The 21,094-nt window shown below is 36.1% G+C and overlaps 1 protein-coding gene across 3 annotated transcripts in view; it reads right to left on the bottom strand.

Moving 5' to 3' along the window:
* LOC139718052 (serine/threonine-protein phosphatase 2A 56 kDa regulatory subunit delta isoform-like) overlaps positions 1 to 21,094 on the bottom strand; it is a 67,618-nt gene that overhangs the window by 26,940 nt on the left and 19,584 nt on the right. For all 3 annotated transcript variants that reach the window (XM_071629541.1, XM_071629543.1, XM_071629542.1), the window contains 3 exons: positions 15,857 to 16,010; positions 4,784 to 4,983; positions 1,848 to 1,958 (listed from right to left, as the gene is read on the bottom strand). In XM_071629541.1, coding sequence (XP_071485642.1) covers positions 1,848 to 1,958; positions 4,784 to 4,983; positions 15,857 to 16,010 — 465 coding nt within the window. The remainder of the gene's footprint in view (positions 1 to 1,847; positions 1,959 to 4,783; positions 4,984 to 15,856; positions 16,011 to 21,094) is intronic.

Genomic DNA, 21,094 nt, shown 5'->3' with positions numbered 1-21,094 from the left:
ATATGATGAAAGAACTATGCAAATAACCAACTGATTCTACACAGAATTGTAAGGTATCATTTAGTTGGTCACATTTATGGCTTTACGCAGCCATTCTGAGTCTGCATATGATAAAATAATCTCATATCTCCAAAACAAGGCAACTTCTATAATGTCGAACAACTACTCTGGATAAACAAGCACTGTCCATGTTTAGAATCTTCAGCTGGGCATCTGTACAAGTGTGCACAACTGAGCAAACAGCAGTAAGCATGTTAATGAGGTCATTGTAGCTGTTGTTTGGAGCGGAGAACTTTGGAACAGTCTGTTTGAAGGCTACTGGGAATAACAGGATATCACTAATGGTAGAGGCACATTGATATGTTGATATAAACTGCACTAACAATGAATGGATTGTGTCATAACAAGTATAATAGCATTCGTCTAAAAACTGGGGCTGTCACAAAGCATTCACTGTTTCTTAATACTATTCAAAGATCTGGACAAAAAGATGATTAGGAAACAATGTTGCAGAAAACAGATGAAAATAAATAAATTTCTCACTCTTTTTCCCCTGTCTTGATCAATACAAAATCATGTTCAATTACATAACAAACACTTTTGTCCAGGTAAACAAAGAAAGTAGTTTCTCCTCTGGATTTTCAGATGGATGTGGTGCAGGAGGTCCTCACTACTGTAAAAGTGGTTTCTTTCGCGTACAGAAACTTTCGCGATTTCCGTCGGTGCAGACTTTTTCGCGTGTGTTTAAATTCGCGGTCGGTAATGATAGCGTTATACAAGCGACGAGTTCAAAACATTTTCGCGTGATGTTAAATTCGCGGTTCAACCTCAAAGCGCGAAAAGCGCGAAAATAAAACCACCGCGAAAGAAACCACTTTTACAGTATTTGATATCTTACTATTTTTGTCTGAAGCAGCAGCACAGCTCAAGTCGCTAGCGTAGATTTACATCGCCTTGTATACTGATGTCTAAACATGTACACAAACTAACCCTTAACATTTCACAATCTGAACTACTTGCATCTGAGTCTCCAAAGTCAGGTAAAAGTTAAATATTTACTGTTAATTTTGATGAGACTGATATCATTGTTTTGCAAACTCATGTTCAACTTCAAAATTCCACAACTTTCTGCCCAATTTCAATGAAATTCACTGCTTTGTCTACTTGACTTTCATGTTTGTATCAAAGTCACTAAAATCACAGAGTTAAGTTTCCTTCAGTATAACTGAAATTATATTTGATACTGCTCTTTTAATTATTATACCATGAACAGAGGCCAAAGATATCCTGCTTGTCAATGTGTATTATTCTGTCTGTAGTTCACTTGATATTAAAGGAGACCTCTGGATAATTTTCAGACTTTTACATTTTAACAACTATAAATTAGTTATACCGAGTACAGAATTTCAGAATTTACAGTGATCGGGTTGAGGAATAAGAATGTTTTCAAGATTTACAACAAATTGCAATGAGCAAGGATGATGACATGGCAGCCTCACCATAAGAATGCATGAGTTGGGGCTCCAGGAAGCAGAACAAAAGAAGATGGCATTCATATTCTACACAAGTGAACTTGTTAAGCAAGTGGTATTGTAATGGAATTACACTGCTACATTTCTGAAATAAGTAAGGCTCCTATGTCATCAACACTGTTCACTGTCATTTGTTTAAGATCTCTTAGAGTATTGTTTCTCTGCTCAAGGACAACGATAAATTCTACAAATTTATACATGGAGCTGTCAATTTATGTACTACATGATGTGAAACTATGAAAATTGTCTGGAATGCCCCTTTAATGCCACAGTGACAGCAGCAAACACCAGGCAAGGTGAGCTAAGGGACATTACCTGCAGGTGTGGCCAAGCTGCTTCTAACGTGGGCTCATCTTCCTCTGGATCAAACTCTGCACCAGAGGGATTGGATGGGGGCGGCAATGTGCGGAACATGTTGATTGCAAACTGCAACAAAACAAAGAGTAATGTCATTACAAGAAGAGGTCTTTCAGCACTGTATACAACTCAATATTTCTCAATATTCCTTTCTGATCTGAAGAAAATAATATGTTAATTACTCAGTGAAAGCAGTTATTCTGCAAGAATTTTGCTACAACATACAAATTGTGAAGACTCTCCCGGAGTGAAATGAGCTGAAGACCTTAAACACATAGTACTGCCACCAGGGGCCACCTAATTAGTCTAATGAGGACAATATTGGTTGCCACTGACAACAAGTTGAGCCTTGCCTTCCAGAGTATTAATTGAATTATTTGTCTACCACTTTCAGAATCTCAACTTGTGGCTTTTTAGAACTAACCAAGATTTAAAGAAAGATAAAACACATTTTTTAAATTCATTAATTTCTGAAATTAAATGACAATCATTAACATATCAAGACCATTTACATTCTTATTGTGTACGGGGACATGACGATTGCATTTATTACAATTATGATGTGATTAGAGATAAAATCAGCCACCAACCTCTTTTAAGTGGCCATCTGCCTATGAAAATCACTTTTTGCTCTCCTTTTAATAGTGGTTGCTACATTATAACAAGTTTCATAGCATATTCACATGAAATGCAGAACAGTTCAGCTTTTCCAATTAGATACACACGGTTATACATGCATATAAATTTGGAAACACTATAATATCTTGTTTCTGTTCCAGCTAAATTTTTTTTTTCTTTTGCCTCGTCCGAGGATTTATTCAGGATTCCATTCAAAATACACTTGTATCACAATAATATTGTCATGACGATGTCACATAAAAGTGATACAAACACAGTCGTGCATTAGATATTCAACAATTCGATTGGTAACAATTGTGCATTTTTCCTTAATGTTCTTCTATGTTTCATGTAACATTGTATTTCTATTCTCGTTCTAATTTCTCTCATAAACACGTGCTTTAAGGAACAGCTTCTTTTATCATTACTGGTTTCATTCCATTTCAAAATAAGCTTATAAATACTCCAAAATGCTATTGTCAAAAACAAACTATAGTGACTCTTGCACTGTATTTTCAGCAAATGTGAAACGTTGATATTTGTTACTGTTGCATGGTATACATCTTGTAACAGACTCCTTATATTAAAAAAAAAAATTCATTAAGTTTGCATTCAGTGAAGGCATGAACGATGTCCTCTTTTACTTTGCATTCCGGGCACAAATCATCATAACTTAAACCCCATTTGAACAGATTACTTCTCACTGGCAGTAAATTAAACAACAATTTCAAATTAAATTCTCGTAGTTTGTTTTCTTTTATATATTCTAAATTTTATTTGAATACACTGGCCCAATCAGCTCGGAAATGAAACTTGTTCTCCCAGTATAAAGAACATGTATTGGTTAAAGGTAAAGGTTTTAAGGTATCAAATTGTACAAAGCCTTGCTGCTTAGATCCATGATAAAAATTACTGTTTTTGAAACACACACACTTGGTATACACAATACATTTTCTTTTCTGATATATAACTATCAAACATTTCCTTATTTATCATATTAATCCATACTAATGGAACTGCTTTTTGTAATGTTGCACAATCAAAAATTGCAGTACATTTTCTTCTTTTAAAATCTATTTCTGACATAATGTATTCCAGAGACCGGAAACCATTTATTGTTATTAAATCTCCAAAATAGAGTAAGCCACTTTCATACCAATCTTTATAAAACAGTGAATGCTTGTCAAATAATATTAGTTTGTTATGCCAAACAATCTGATTTAAAACATCAGTTGACCCACTGTTTGCACTGTTGATATCTTTCACTGTAGTACAATATCGTATTTGTTCCCATGCCTGTAAAATTTCTTTATAAAACGGAGGGATTTTTGTATCAATATCATTAATACTCGTGTTGCAGTTACAATTCAGCAGCAAAATAATATCCCCTAGCAAATCAAACCAATATGAACACATTATTTTCCATATATCTCTTGAGTCATTGAGAAAATGACCCAGCCATTTCAACCGAAAACTGAACAATTGTTTTTGTATATCCATCATCTTTATGCCACCTTTACTGAAATCCTCTGTAATAATACTTCATTTTATTTTGTCATTTTTTCTTTTCCATATAAACTTAAACATCATATTTTCCAAAATCTTCAAAAATTTAAGCGGTATTGAATCTACCATTATAAAATGAATAACTTGACTAAGAGCTAAGCTTTTTAAAACAATAACTCGTCCAAAGATGGTTAAACTTCTCTTTGTCCAACTGTCAAGAATTTTTTGTAACTTGAATAATTTTTGCTCCCAATCTAACTCCAAAGCTGCATCATTATTAGGATGATTATAATGTTCCAAATGGCCAACTGGTTTATTCAACCACTTCAAATAAAACTTATCTAAATTCCAGCGTTCACTTTCTTTACCCAATCATATTATGAATGTTTTATCTTTGTTAATCTTTGGACCTGCTACATCTCAAAAAATATATAAATCTTTTAAAACGATTTTTCATCTTGAACAAAAAACAAAGTATCATCACAATATTGTAACAGTTTAAGTTGAAAATCATAGCCTGCTAATTCCATTGGCCGAATACTTCTGTTCCAGCTGGATGGTGTTTAATGTTTCATTGTTGATTTCTCCTTTTTTCTTCATAGGTTTGCTTCCAATTGGTGTGTCTTTTAATCTCCATTCTGAAAAGGACTCACATCATTTCACACAAATACAAATGCCATCTAAACAGTGCAAGCATTTTGAAATATGTAACTATTTAAATACCGCCAAAAAGCTTCTTTTTTCCCCAAAAAATTATCTTGCATACTAACCATTTGGACGGCCTCAGGGTAAATGGGTTCCGTGATGACACCCCTTTGATGCGTGACATAGTCCACCAGCTCATGAAGTGCAGCCCTCTTTACCTCTTTCCACTTGAGGTCACTAAGTGGGTCTGAGACGAAGTCAAACACCACACAACACTGCATCAGCTTCTTGGTGAAGAGATCCTCACGCTCACCTGGCGTTGCATCTGATGAAAGGTCAGAGGTCAAGAGATATAACAATTACACACATTAGACAAGACCTAACTTGTACTGCTGACCAACAGGGTTGGTCTCGAACTAAATTGGTCATCACAGCTTCAAATGGCAACTGATGATATTCTGCATAAAATGCAATTCATTTTGCTGTCGTTCCATTTACACAGGTTCACTGACATTAGCCAAATTTACAACATACCAACAATACTGCCCACAGTAACACAAATCAAATGAATATTACTTCCGCGGAGGGAAATCACTACCTTGAAAACAGAACATACTTACAATGTACCTCTCAATTGTGTATCTAACCTCTAACAGAATTGTAATTGTAACAAGTCAGGATTCATGAAATATACAGTACACTGTATGCAGTAATTACAGCTGTATGTCTCCATTACCAATTTATCTTCAGTGATTGAACATCACAGTGTATGTACAGCTTTGAAATTTGTGATATGCACTTACTGTGAAAAGAAGGGCTCAGGTGAAATCATGCCTACAGGCTTTAATTTTATCATAATATATTAGCTCTTTATAACAATTTTTTTTTTTATTCAAGTAAATTCAAATTGAAAATTATAACTTTTCACAGGAGTTCCCATTAGCAATCCTTCAGCATAAATTCCCTCAGAGCCTCACTGTGAGACAGTCATATCATCTTGGAAACTGAAGTATTTGACGTTCATCTGAATGTTTAACATCACTCAATCATGGGACGCAAACAAAGGCTAATGTAGTATGGCACGAAATGGGACTTCACATTTAATACAAGCTGTAAATCATGTTACAAATTAGCTAAGTGAGAGAGGCCATCCATTATTTGAACAGCAGTCTGAGAAAGACTCTTGGCATTGTACAACATCACATTAAAGGACAAGTTCACCTTCTTAAACATAAGGATTGAGAGAATGTAGCAATATTAGTAGAACACATCATTGAAAGTTTGAGGAAAATCAGACAATCCGTTCAAAAGTTATGAATTTTTGAAGTTTTTGTGCAGTACCCGCTGGATGAGAAGACTACTGCAGTGTATGAATAACTTAGATGTCACATGCGTACAACAATATAAGGAAAATATAAAGAGAATTTCACAAAATTCCATCTTTTGAAAAAAGTACACATTCCCCTGACTCGTTACCGATAAATGTTAGGGGTAATATTATTCCCCCTGCCTTTAGAAAGAGGCAAGTCAATTGCTCTTTTATTATGCGAAAAAAGTGAAAATATGTTGAATTTTCTTTTATATTTTCTTTATACTGTTGTACGCATATGACTCACAAGCTGTAGTAGTCTCCTCATCCAGCGGTTCCAACACAAAAATTTAAAAAATTCATAACTTTTGCATCGATTGTCCAATTTTCCTCAAACTTTCACTGATGTGTTCTACTAATATTGTTGCATTTTCTCAATCCTTATGTTTATGAAGGTGAACTTGTCCTTTAAGAGCTCCTGGGTGATGCACTGTAAGCTGGATGTAAACTTCTACTCTTGCTAACACAAATTTATGGTTTGGCCATTTACTCTATACTGACCAGTACAAGGACTGAGTACTGTTGTACATATATATGCAAAAAACAAACTGTCAGAGCTGCCCTGCTAAAAAGCACAAAACATATTTCATTGGAACATGATATTTGACGAAAACACTGACACAAACAAACAACTGATTCTCTTCTGTATTCACACATATTTCTCTGTAATGCAGCACTCTTCAAAGGCCTCCAAATGTTGTGATCTTGATCGGTGCAATCAGTCATAGATATATTACTGAATTCCATCTTAGAAAGTACTCTCAGTCCCTGGTTTTCTCCTTTGATTTACTGATCCTGGCTCTGATCTGTACAATTCAAATGAGTAGTTTTATAAATTTTATGAGGAAATACCAACACATGGGATCTGGAGAATAGAGGCTAGTACTTGCATCACCCTTACATCATGATGTACAATGCTAGCAAAAATAAATGAGACTGCTGAACAATGTATTACACCATGACAGTTAAAACTGTTCATATATTGAACAGGCATATATTTGATTCTCGGACTGATAAAACAACTATTCTACAGCTCATTGAGCTTATCTGTAATCACATATTTCTGGTGGCATGGCTTTGGGTATGCACTGTTCAGGTTCTGGTATTGCACATCAGAGTATAGGGAAGGAGGATGCCTGTAATCTTCTTACAAATGACTGCATCAAGAGAGAACATGTTTACATCATGGTCTCAAGTAGTCACTGAGGCACCACCTGCACACGTGCAGCTTTCCTTATGCAGCAGGTTACTATCAAATCTAATGACGTAACAAGCAACAAATATTCACCTACTGTCTTTGGAGATCATTTCAATATTTCTGCATGCCGTATGAGGAGGACAAACAGAAGGAATGGCCCTCCACACAAGGCATTCACTGATACACTGGTCACTGCATCTCATTCAAATACTGCTACATGGGCAGCTACAACTGACATCTCGGAAGGCACGCAATACATGCACGATGTATAACAATCCCTGACTCAGCATATTTTTAGCAATTATAGGGTGGGTTACAACGTCACTGGAATAAGCTGACCTTTTTTTTTAAATCTAATGAGCTGTGAATAAGTTCTTGCCATTACCATTTTTATTCACTAATGCCTTAGCATTCTAGCATTCATATCTGTACTAATATCTGTAATTGAACTTTCAGCAGCTCAGTCTTTGATTATCATATGACAGTAGTTAATTTCTTAGATGAGATTGCACATACATCACCTCTACATGTAAGTACTGAAATAACAACTTTACAGATCAGTTCATCCCACACTGCATAAGAAGCAGTCCTCTTCACAGCAAATAATTTTACTTCACATTACATAAATGAAATAAATTGTAAGTAGATCATGGGAGTATACTATGAATCCTAATCACACCATTTAGGGTGCATAGTGAGCTCAAAAATCATTCTCCATTATACTCTCACACTAAGGGTGTCTTGTTGTTTTTCTACACGGCAACTAAACCAAGCATGGGGATTGACAGGAATTTCTAGGTTGAGGTGAAAAGTCACTTTCAGCCAAACCATTAGAGGGTGCAGTTTTTTCATTTGAAGAAGTACAGAAATTCATGCATTCAGAGACCACTAAACTGTGATTATAAACTAGTTTTGGTGGGTTGGTTGGTTGGTAAGTTGGTCACCTGTTATAAATCCATGATAATTGTGATGATTAAGATCAGAAGAAACGCAATCAACAAATCAAAGGAACTACACGAACAGCTCTGATGATCAGAAGAAATGTCATATATAATCAAGTATCTTATTCATATTGTGTGAGTATACACTCTGTTCAGTGAGACTTGATGTACAAGCACAGTCATTGATAAAATATGATAAAACACATAAAATGCATTTTGTGCAATTGTACGAGTTCTCATAACAATACTGCCCCATTTTTTTTTTTTTTTGGCTGAAGTAATGTATTTTTGTTACAGTATGCACTTCCGTGCAGTTTTGTGTATTAACACAGTAAGTATACATTGAAGACATGTACGCATCAGTGTTGACAGGCTTGACCTTTCAGTATTCAAGTAACTTTTTTTTTAATTTTCTCTTTACAATGTGCAGCAATATCAGATATTGTAAATCTGTACATGACTTCAAATTGAATCCAGTCACTTCCTTGTTTCATGCTAAGTGTTTCACAGTGTTCTGATCAGAGTACATGCACATTACAACGTAGGTATGATTTCCTTTTCACAACTGAATTGAGTGTACAAGGCTTGTACCTACCTGTAGCTTTCTTAGCTTTCCGCAAGTGAGTGACCCCGATTTATTTCATTAATGTAATCTAAGCAAACATCAACGTCTAGCTGTGATGGGATCAACTGTGATAACTTCACAATACTGGTAGCTTGCAAACAATTTTAACATTACCCACAGTACAACATGTATTTCTAGAGAAGTGTATTGTACATCATTGTCCCAGTTGGATTTTCCCTCATGTTTTATACATTTACAGTGTTGATGTTAGGGAATCGTAGAAAAAAGAAAAGAAAAAAAAAACTACCCTTCTGTCAACTAGTCTAAGGACATATGGGTATTAGATAGTGCTTACTGTACCCAACGCTGTACACTGGCACTGGTCCGACGGTCCCTAACCAGTACAAATCACTGTCACGGCCTGAAATCACGGCCTGAAACTTTCATGAATTGGAGCCAACTGCCTTTTTTTTTTGCTGTTTGAAATTCTCGCAAATTGCTGACCATGATGGTGTACTGCATTGTACTGGCATTCAATGCATGGTATAGACAAAAACTTTTGTGTGCATTTGACTTCTGTGAATCTTGGCTCTTTGCGAAATTTGTGAAAGTTTAATGTATGCGAACATTTCTGGTTTTACAGTATTTCGTGTATAACTCTACTCAACAATGTATCTCAGACATGTACAGTGTAACATTCACCCCAGAACATGAGTTGACAACTTTATAAAGATATTTATATTAAAATATTGTTTTTTTATTTTATGGTGATCATAACACATAGGTACCTTCTATGATTCAAAGTTACAGAGGCTGATACTTGCTAGAAGACATTCAAAGTGTCAGTTTTGTATTTTGATACATGTCCCACTTTGATCAATTTTTGGTTAATTTCATGAATTGAGCACTTTCATAAAAGCTGATTCCCTCCTAGAGGTAACAGTTCTTCATGATGTCATCATGGTCCAACTCTTATAAAAAAAATGAAGTAATCTGCATATCATGAGGTGGACTAAACTTTTTTTTAAGAGAAAATCTATATTCATGCAAAAAGGAAACATTATTCATTGACTGCCTGGTGACCACTGCTAATCAAAGAAGCTATTTAGGGGAACAGATTGAAAAGGTTTTTATTTTTATTTTTTGATAATGACTGCATTGAATCATTGTGCCAAATTTCTTCCTCTCATTGACATAAAAGATGTATGTTTAAACACAGCATTTAAGCTAGCTGCATTAAACCAGCAGCTTCAATGTTCATCTTCAAAACAATCAAGACAATGGCTAGTATTCTGATAGCGCAGAATAAGTTAGTCTGAGACTTAAGTCCAGATAAATTGGGGATTAACTGGTACAATTTAGGCAAGGCGTAACTTTTGTTATTCATTTTTTTTTAATGTTTGGCATAAGAGTTTTCACCTTGACCCCAAACTAAAGTGTGAACAAAATCATACATTTTTAGTTTCTCGCAGGGGGTAGTCTAAAATCTGAACTAAGTCAACAGTATGTACCGTACCATCCATACCTTGGCTTGACTAGCAATGGCTCATCTATTGAAACTGAGTTTAATGCGATGGTGATTGGAAATATCTGCCCCAGTTTCACAGATTTAAACAGTGCATACTGTGTATGTGTATACACCAGCGTACAAATCTTTGAAATACAATTGTAAACTTTAAATTATTCTCTTATGGCAATAGGATGTGGTAATCAGCAAATTTTCTCACCATACAGTATGTATGAGTCTGTCATATCAGCCTGTCAGGTATGTTGATTCTTCATTCTTTCCATAAAATCGTGCTTACCGTAAAGTTCCGTGTATAAGACGCACTATTTTTTCGTCGGAAAACGTTGAAAATCGGGGGTGCATCGTATACATGGGTACAGTCGAATCACGGAAAAAAATCCGTCATGTACACCCAATTTTATAAGGCCAACTTGGGGCCATGTATGTCCATCGACGTTCGGAAGGTAAGCAATCACTAAAACTTACGGATAAATGAGCGATCTTTCAATCTGGACATACACAAAAGCTGCAAATACGAGATAAACTTATATTCGCCTTGTGCAGTAACGATGTATCAATCTGGCCATAGACAACGCTGTAACAGCACTGCTGTATGCTACCGATGTCATTCTACCAAGCTACCAACAGCCAACCTAGTAGCTGGAATACGCGATGTACAGGTATCATGATCATTACTAAATTACCGATACCGTAAAACTTATCAATGTACTAGTATCAATATGGCCATAGACAAAAGCTGTAAAATACGGAGTAGGATCGACACTATGTCACCGTAAATATGAATGATGTGTGAAGCATGCATGCATATCCATGTCGTTCGTTTGCTCTTCATTTCACGAGGCCAGCTAGGATAGCTACACTGTAGCTAGCTAGCTAGCTAGCAAGTCTTTAGCAAAGGCAGCCGCAGAGAGGCTCCTGCAATGGACTTGCGTGCACACAGCGATCGGATCGAAGCGCGCTTGCCCGTTGTGTGCTGTGTGCAAGTCCATTGTTCTCTGTGTGCGTGTGCTGAAATTATAGCGAGCTGCCTTTTGCAAAAGGCTAGCACTGTGCATACAAGCATGGTATAAGAGACACACATGTTACTGGTAAACAGTGCATGAGTGTAATTACCGTACGCACCGTACGTCTTGCCGTATGATCCCTCTGCTACACTTGTTGATGTTTTTCTTATTTTTCGTAATGAACCTTCCAGTCTGACATGCGTCAATATGCGAGACACCCTCTGCTATGTATGACAGCAAAGATCGTACTGTACACTCATGAGTACGATGTGCATGACACAATCCCGTCATGTACCACGATTGAAAGGCGAAACAATAGCAAGTGAGTAGTACCGAGACAATAAGTCTCGCATTTTGCGTCTTCCATATTTTGCCAATGTCCGATGAAGACCGTTAAAAGAAAATATAAAAGGAAACGAAAAATAGAGCAAATAAATGCTGCATTTTAGGGAAATTTTGAGCTAAAATAATATGTATGACACTCGTAATATTTGCGTGGAAATTTTCGTGTGTGTTTTTTTTTTTTAAATTTTAGGTCAGAAAGTAGGGGTGCGTCTTATACACGGGTGCGTCTTTATCATACACGGAACTTTACGGTAGATTTGTTATCTTATCATAGAACTCTGTGTAGTTCAGAGGTTGTTCAGTGAACAACTCAGTGGTTGTTCACTTTCCGCACAAGACTGTCGTGCCAACGTATACCCACTCCCTACACAACACGTACACTAATGAGCCCAATTCTGGACTTTGTTGGTCTCGCGATTCACAGGACTGTGCCAGCAAGCAAGAAAAAAACTGTAGTTTTGAAAGTGTTGTGTTTTGTGCATCGCATCAGCAAAAAAAGTGTGAGTTTTGTGTACCAGATTCTTCACTGTACATTTTTATAGCTGTGATTAATATTTAGTCTACTCTTAATCTGAGGTTTAGCGAGTTCTGGCTATCAGAATACCAACTGCATGTACTGATAATCTACACTTATTATCAAGGGCCTGACTACTGCTGATTAACTAAAGCTCAGGTTAACTTTAGTTCAGAGGAACTAAACAACAAAATAGTAGAAAACTGGCCAGGCTACTGGAGATCATTTGTGCTGTTTTATCTTGCTGGTTGGTACAATTGTATCTCACAAGACTATGTGCTCTGATTTCATCACTTCAGTTTTGATTGGTAAGACAGTCTTAGAGCTGATTTCTCCCTGGAATTATCTATGACAATTTAAAGTGAACTCCCTCTGATTCATAGTCACTATGCAAACTGTGTAACCTAAGAAGAGTAAGAAACATGTTTCATCATATATGACACCTACACAATACACACTACGATGTATATCATTCATTCAAAAGTACTGGGTCAAAGAAGCTAGCATTACACATGATAATATCTGGTCTCCTCTCTCACAGTCTGTATTCAAATTGAGTTTTTAATGAGAGAAAAATTCCACATATTTCAAACTCATGCAATGCTACAAGATCAATCAATGAAACACTTTGGTAGTTTGTTTTACGTTCATGACAAAAGGTCATTCATGTACATCAAAACTGACAATCTTTGGTTTATTAGTGGAAAAAAATGAGCAGAGAAAATGGGATTCTATCGGGATTCTAACCCACGACCTCCGGATTGCTAGCTAAGTGCTGATAGCTTAAATTGATATGAAATTTAAAAACAAAATTTAAAAGAAATGTTCTAAAAGATAATACATTCTAAAATTTGATACATTTTATAAATGGAAAAATTGTTTGTTGTTTCAATAAAACCAAACAATGCAAAAATATCTGCATCGTATAGCTTCTTCGATCTAGTGAGTAAATGACCACACTAAGAAAGATTTTCAGGTCTTAATAATGAATTAACACAATGACAGAAATTGAACTTGCGAGAGCTTCAATTCTCTTGTTTAAGAAAGAAGGTGTTCACTTGTAGGAAGCATTGTACACAAAGCATGAGACTGTCTGAATATCCTGAATGTCACCAACATAAATAGCTCACACTTCTCTCATATCGCCATGGAAACTGTTCTCATTCACTCTGCACATCTGTCTCTCTCTTTCTTTCTCTCTCTCCCCCCTCTCCACTTCTCACTCTGTTTTATTCAATGAGGTAACTGCTTCCCCTGGTGACTTCTTATAAATCTAGTGTAATTATTGTAATCTATGACAGTTTTACTTGAGGAACAGTGAAGAGATTTGCACACATGTAGTTGTGAATGAAAACACAGTGAAGATTTGTCCATTATTGGGAGGCATCCATAATCTTATGAGATGAATAACGTCTCAGGTTTTTGTACACAGCATATTACAATGGTAGTGCATGACAGAGGTCATGTAAATCACATTAATATGATAACTACGAGAATCACTCTTACAATGTAAACAAAATTATGATTGTGAAAAGGGTTACTGCAAAAGTGGGTTACTGCAAAAGTGGATATTTTCATGAAAGGAATTTTTTGCGCTGGGCTTGGTAGGATCAATTTTGTGTATTTTAATTCCGTGGAATCAAGACATTTAATAGTGGTACATATAACAAGTAAAAATATTCATGTGCTTTTTATTCTAATGTTTCTGGTAGCGCGAAATGCGCAAAAATTTCCATGCTATAACAACCAACATGGATATGACTGAAGGGACTTTTAAGGTATTAATGTCTATAGATAAAAGTAGCAGTTTGATCACTTCACATTTACTTTCAGACCTTTTCCCCAATGATAACATGTCTCTTAAAATTCAATATCAATTGAAAGGGAGCCAGTGAAAGGTGTGTATAGCTATATTCTTACCCCAAGTGTTTTTTTTAATAGTTTTTCAAGGTATGCCTCAGAAAGAGTTGTTTGCAGCCATCTAAAGTCTATATCGTTACACCTCATTTATTTCATACAGCTGTAGGGTTCTTTGCCAAGACATACATCATTGCTCTCCAAAGTACACTGCACTATGCCCATCATGATGGAGCAATCAACAAGAATAGGATTGCTGTGTTGTGAGCTGTAGCTTGCTGTCTGTCTAATTAGCAGTTAAGAAGCTCCCAATTTAGGTCTCAAAAATATGTTGTTACTTTTATCTACAAAGTACATAAATAAGGCTGGTTTACAATATTCTACTTGCAGATTTCTAATTACTGTATCATAAAATACCACAGTATTCAAGGCAGTTTTACTCTAGGTTCATTTGCATCCCAACCTTTATATTAGGGCATATTTTGACCAAACTGTAAGCTTCACGTGCATTATGCCCACATACACTTCTAAATGCATTCCATAAAATCATATCAGGATAAATTGTAGCTCCTTTAGCCACTGAACTTCCATCTTCATTGGAACTTGAAGACAAAAAAAAGAATTCTTCAACCATTTAGTACTTGAACTATATCATTTTTTTATATTTGTGTATGAATAGATAATGCTCTTTCCTTCACTAATATAACAAGATACAGTTGTATAGGTATAGATAGTTCATTATTTTGTTTGGGTAGGGGTGCAAGAGACTTCTGGTTTTATCAAATGCAGTGAGCATTCTGCGGGCTTATAAACTGATTCATGATACAAGTTTATGATAAAGGTGAAGCATTTTGTGCCTGAAAAATTTAATTGAAATGGAAATATACTCACATCTTAGGTATAAGTATATGGGTGTACATGTGTGTGTGTGTGTGTAATGTGCGTGTGTTTGTGTCTTTACTGACCTACAATTTTGCATATTACATTTAGTATATTAAAACATTCTTAAAATTTTGTTGCAGCATGTAAATCTGTTTCACTGTAAGGCTGTGAATGATAAACAATCTTGTATCCTTAAGCCAGAATACAGTAGTAAGTACATGTACAGATGTATGTCAGCTGTAAACAGACTGAAGAATGTGACACTGATGACATTGAATGTTATATCATGCTAAACAATGCCAAAAAGAAGGACAAAAATCAATGTGCCATCAATCAGTCAACCATTGTCTCCCAGCCACATAGTTTGCAATGCTGTCTTTTCTTCTGGACTTGCTTTGTATGATATTGTACCAATGTGTTTCAATGATATCTCATTACGATTAGCCTGGGTGGTTTCATGACCTGTAGCTGTTTAGAGGTGATGACATAAACCTATACTGAATTTCAATCTGCCTTGTGGCCCACACTCCAGAAATGTTTGCCATGTACATACCGTAACAGGTACCTTTCTACATTAACTCAAATTCAGGTTTGCCTACCGACAACCCATGTGTACTGGCCAGTCTGGGACTGTCTGCGCGAGGGTTAAGAATATATTGGCCATTTTCTCCTTTGAAAGTAGCGAAGGAGTAAATGTCTGGAAGCAAAGGACCTATGCATTTGTGTTTTCCCATGCACAGAAAAAACAAACAAACAAACATTCACAACATTGGATGTTACAACTTAAACATACCACAGGTACTTCAAACATGAGTGAATTATTGCACAGTGTAAATCCAGCTCTAAAACCTCCATATAATATAGCCATACTGTGGTAGTGAAAAGGAACAAACTCACATAGTACATAGTACAATATTGCAGAAACACAAGGCATCTTTTACAGCAACATGATAAAAAAAAAACGAGATAGTTGTGGCTTGTTATAGCTTAGTTACCTTTTAGTAGTGGAAGCTTCTGGAGCTCCCTGTTCTTTGAGATGTTGAATCGTGATGATCCTTGTCTCTTTTCTTTCTTTACCAGGGGACCGGTGCCTTTGGTTCGCGTGAGCTGCGTTGGTGGAGGCACATTGGTGGGCCGATGTTTACTTCCCTGCAAGAGATATGAGATAAACAAGAAGGAAACCATCAAAGTGACAATATCATCCTAAACAAAGGCCATTTTCACTTTCTCTTTTAAGTACTGATGCCTACATAAGTGCACACTCCATATCCTTGAATTACAAAGATTATGACACCATAACTGACAGAACAAATGGGCCATTCTGGTCTAACTTAGTTATGTCTGGTATATTCTTTTACTAAGGTTTGGTCAATACAGTAATCTGCAAATAGCTGACTTTTTACAGCCTTTTGAGCCTTGATCATTTCTGAGATGGACAGTCTGGATGTAAAAGGTCAGCAATAAAAGCAATGTGGTATAATCTGCAGAAATTATCAAACTTTTATGTCCATTTACAAGCTCTTTGATTATTGTGTCCACATGGAGCAAAACTACAAGTGGGGACCCCCCGTGGCTCGTGGAGAGAGCGTAAATCATAAGATGTCTTGTGGTTCTAATCATTGACTAAACAGGAACAGTGTGTGAACGTACCTAATGGCTACTGCATACCCTCCTACAATTGTATAATCCTTCAAACAGTATGCTACTCATTGTCCCACAAAATGGATGGAAGACTGAGTGAAACAAAAGCCTTTGAATAGACAGCGTATTTCTACTGACATCAATGCTTCATTCTAATGACAAGAGGCTGGATTAGGGATTCCATTCCAACACTGTTAGACAGACACAATTCCTTGCATGACATGGCCATGAAACACACAGAAGCCTGACACTTTGCTATGGAAACAGAGAAGTTTAACATTATCTGGATTACTGGGAGGATATTTGCCAATTTCCCAAGCAAACATAATACAATACTTTAATTGATATCAATACAACTGTACCACAGTGTAAATCAACTGATGTCCTATCTTAGACGAAATATCCTTAAAGTTGTATACGTTGTAACTGCCATGTTTAATCAAGTAATGTTATAAAAACATGAACTCATATAATATTGCATTCATATTTTGTTGCTTGGAAGCATAAAATCTCATTTTGTATATCCATTTTTTCCTATGACAATATCCATGACAATTATTTCATGGAAATTCAAGTTACAATTGTTACTTGAAATTCAAGTTACAATTGTTACTTAAAATTCAATCTGTATTGCGTGAGCGAAAACTCCCACAAGATTAAAGGAAGGGATTAACCTGTTAAAACGGTACCGCATATCACTCAAGGAATCATACATTTTCACTGATACTTCCTTTGTGGCTGAGTTAACGATACAAACATAGATTACAAAAGGACTCCAAATTTAGTGTTGACTAAGTACTCAGCAAAATGACTTGCCAAGACAGCAAAGTGAGAGGGTGTTGTACATTTTGCGTCCATCTAAACCCTGTAAGCACTTGAACTGCCTGCAGTTGTCCTATTTGTGTGCATGTGTCTGTTAATTTCTGTGTGATTATCTGTCAGTGTGTGTGTCTATGCATGTGCAATTATAAGGGTTGCAATCAGTAAAAATATGCCTGTTCCTTTGTCTGGCTCATATCATATTCACATCATCCTATTTTGCATACAAACTTCTTTAATTACACCCGCAATTTGTCAAATCCCATGCAAAATAGAGTGTATTTCCCTATATTTTCAGTGAGTAGAAGTTGACACGAAAGGCACTGGTAGTGGTACTAGAGGGTTAACTAGACACACACATGGTCCCTGTTCAAAATCTAGACTGAACTGTAAGCTATACAACATATATGCTACAGCTTGTAAATTTGTAAGTATATATGTATGAATACTTTCTTTTACTCTTGCATGGATGCATAACACTACCCTTTGAACTGGATGTCAACCCTATTGCAACTGGTATTTTGCTGTGGCTTACTCTGAAAGCTACCGAGTGGTTTGAGATTTCACCTTTTAACAAATGTAATAATTCATAAAATTATGGTACCATCACACAAGCAGCTAGAGCACAATCATAATTCTCATATGAAATAACAATGGAACAGTGATGTAGTCCTAATTTGTGGAGAAAATACAGTGTAAACTGAAAAAGATTTGTTGCACTTGAGCCGTGTTCCTACTTAAGAGATTCAGTATTATCAGGCAAGCAAGCTGTAAACCTGAGGATGAATTTTAATACACCCTGTACCATGGTACAATTTATGATTTCAAAAAAATCATAACTTGCGATATTATTATTATCTGTGTAAGCATCTGTAATTCTCTAGCAGTAAAATGGTGACAAAAAGGCAACAAAAGGATTCTTAAAAAGTCATACAATTGTAGTAACATTGTATTCTACACATGTCATGTCACAGCTTATTTCTTTGGAGAGTGTATTGTAAAGTACACACAAAGAAATAGCCACTGCAGACCTGCTGCAAGCTTTGCTCCAACATCAAAGCTTTTGTCCTCTGTCCAGATATGAAAGTGTGCATGAAATCAGATACGTCAATAAAGAGCCTCAACCCATCTTTACAGGCACTAACTGTTCATTTCAAGTTCACTCCCCTTTGAACTAAAATCTAGACCTAATTGCACCTTAGATTCTATCAAGCTCACTTTCATAAGCAAGATGTGGACCAAACAATAGGAATTTGCAGATTTGTTGGATGTGAATTGTGATCATATTATTCTGCTGTAAACAGATTTATATACAGTCACACATGTCCTGAATATATTTTTTTTTAATTCTTTATTTTTTTTAAAAACTGACATCAGGAAGTATAATGCTATAGGATTCAGGATTTAAAATTTGTGTGTCCCTTTCAGTTTTGTGACTCTAGATATTAGATTCCTTTCATAAGCTGGTATATTGTAGAGGTAATTTGGGCGTGTGTTTTCCTCAGAATGATAAAACATGAAACTTCATCATTTTAACGGAGGGGGAATAAAAACAATGAATTTCCAGTGATAATTCATATATAAGAACAATAAAACAGAAATATTTTATGAATGGTGGAGGGGAAATTAATACTACATATTGCCAGTGAATTGATTTAGACCCCCTCCCCCCCCCCCCCAAAAAAAAAGAAATCATCATTTTAGGTACAAAAAAGAATGCATTCTCAAGTGATGTGGCGTTTTCTTTTTAAGACTCTTAGTATTACTGTAAGATTTCATACATGATGTTGGGAGACAATATTCTTCAACCATGTAAAATTTTGTGATGTTTACAACCTTTACGCATTCATGGAAAAGTACAGTCAGACCGCAGCACCAAATAATTCGCTCGTATTTATTCAACTAGTATGCAAGCCCGCTCTAGGCTTGCATACGTAATGAGCTGCGGAAGAGGATTTTGTCCTTGGGCTTTCGGCAACAAAAATACACCTTATATTCGCAAATTTGGTATCAAATCCAAGGAAAATATGTAAGCTATCGTCACATGTTACTCAAATTATTATAAATGAAAAATATCATAGCGTAATTTGAGCTTGAAAAATGATGGGAAAAGTGATTCGTGTAGTACACGTTCAAGACGTCAAAAGAATACCAAATTCACCTTGCGTCTCACGTCAATGAAAATGCATTATTTGGTAGCCCATCTCTTAATCTTTGTATCCATGTAAATATCTTGACAATTTGTTGCTTAATCCGGTCAGGAACCAGTAAAATATACATCGATGTCAGTGCTGGTCAGCTTGAAACCGTGCAATCTCAAGAGTAAGCTCTCTCATTGGACAGCGTTTGCATTCAGCGCTTGCATTACGTCCTTATGCTGCTCCGGTTTCATGCCACGTCCATGCAGAGTGCATGCTTGCATAGGCACACGTGTAGATTTCTGTGCTTCGGACGGAAGCTACAAGCTAAAAGCTTGGTACAGCGCCCGCGAATGCAAGCGCTGTCCAATGAGAGAGCTCTTTCGCGCCACTGTACACTTTGGGCGGAGCGTACTTCAGGCTTAGGAGTGAATTTTACAGACATTTCAAAACGGAAAATCTAGTATAAATCATGCTTGCGTCTCCTTGACCCCAATATATGATGAGCATCTAAGTTTCCTCTCTACGAAAAAGCCAAAATCAGAAACAAAGGTTTCTTAATCCGGTCCGGAACTAAAAACGAACTTTAGATAACAAAATCTTCCGTGAAAAACTGGTGAAATTTATGTAACTTCAACTGATTATAATGTCATGACAAGAACCGATATTAGACGCAAATTTGGTATCAAAATAAAAATCAAAGTCTGGGGAACAACTTATCGTGACTTGTAACAATAATGAATACAATATGTAAAAGTCGCTGCACCGTGCAAACCAAAGCCCTGTCAAAATCTCGCAAAATCTCGCACTCAAGAGACACCTTCTGAACGCAAAGATCGTCAACGAGAGTGCTGAATAAATCTTGCCGGATCGGCTAATTAGCATACGTGTCTTTGAAGGAAGATAAGTTAACCTAAGAGCCTGAACATTGTGTAGGAATATCTACAGGTATATGGGTGTAGCATGTATGCTGCATGTGAGCAAGAACATTGAAAATGAAACAGAAATTACACTAAGCCAGCACCAGGAAGCCATAGAAAAATCCTACTTAGCCTCTAAAGTTCATGGCAACAGCCTAGATTCATGACCTATGTCTGGACGCTATAGCACACTGCATGACATATTCCCCCCCCCCCCCAAAAAAAAAAGAAAAAAAAAAGAAGAAATATACAATTAAAAAAATGTATAATCATGTACAGTATCATGCTTAATTTACATATACTTGGGAGAAAACAAATGTTTCCTACTTTATAATTCTAGTAATTAAAGGACAAGTCCACCTTACATAAGGATTGACAGAATGCAGCAATATTAATAGAACACATCAGTGAACACATCAGTGAAAGTTTGAGGAAAATTGGACAATCCGTTCAAAAGTTACGAATATTTTAAGTATCTGCACAGTCACTGCCGGAAGAGAAGACTACTACAGTGTATGATGTCACATGCGTACAATTATATAAGGAAAATAAAAAGAGAATTTCACAAAACTTTACTTTTTGAATAAAGTGCACATTTATTCGACTTGCTACTGACGTACAAATGTATGTTATGGGTAATATTATTCCCCCTGCCTTCTGAAAGAGAGAAGTCGAGTGTTCTTTTGTTATGCGAGAAAAATGGAAAAAAGTTGAA

Source organism: Diadema antillarum, unplaced genomic scaffold, assembly GCF_040938485.1.
Source record: "Diadema antillarum isolate AM-2024a unplaced genomic scaffold, OU_Dant_1.0 scf00000087, whole genome shotgun sequence".
In the NCBI taxonomy this organism is placed as follows: domain Eukaryota; kingdom Metazoa; phylum Echinodermata; class Echinoidea; order Diadematoida; family Diadematidae; genus Diadema; species Diadema antillarum.
The sequence above is the reverse complement of the archived record's forward strand: the minus strand, read 5'-3'. Positions and strand labels throughout refer to the sequence as shown.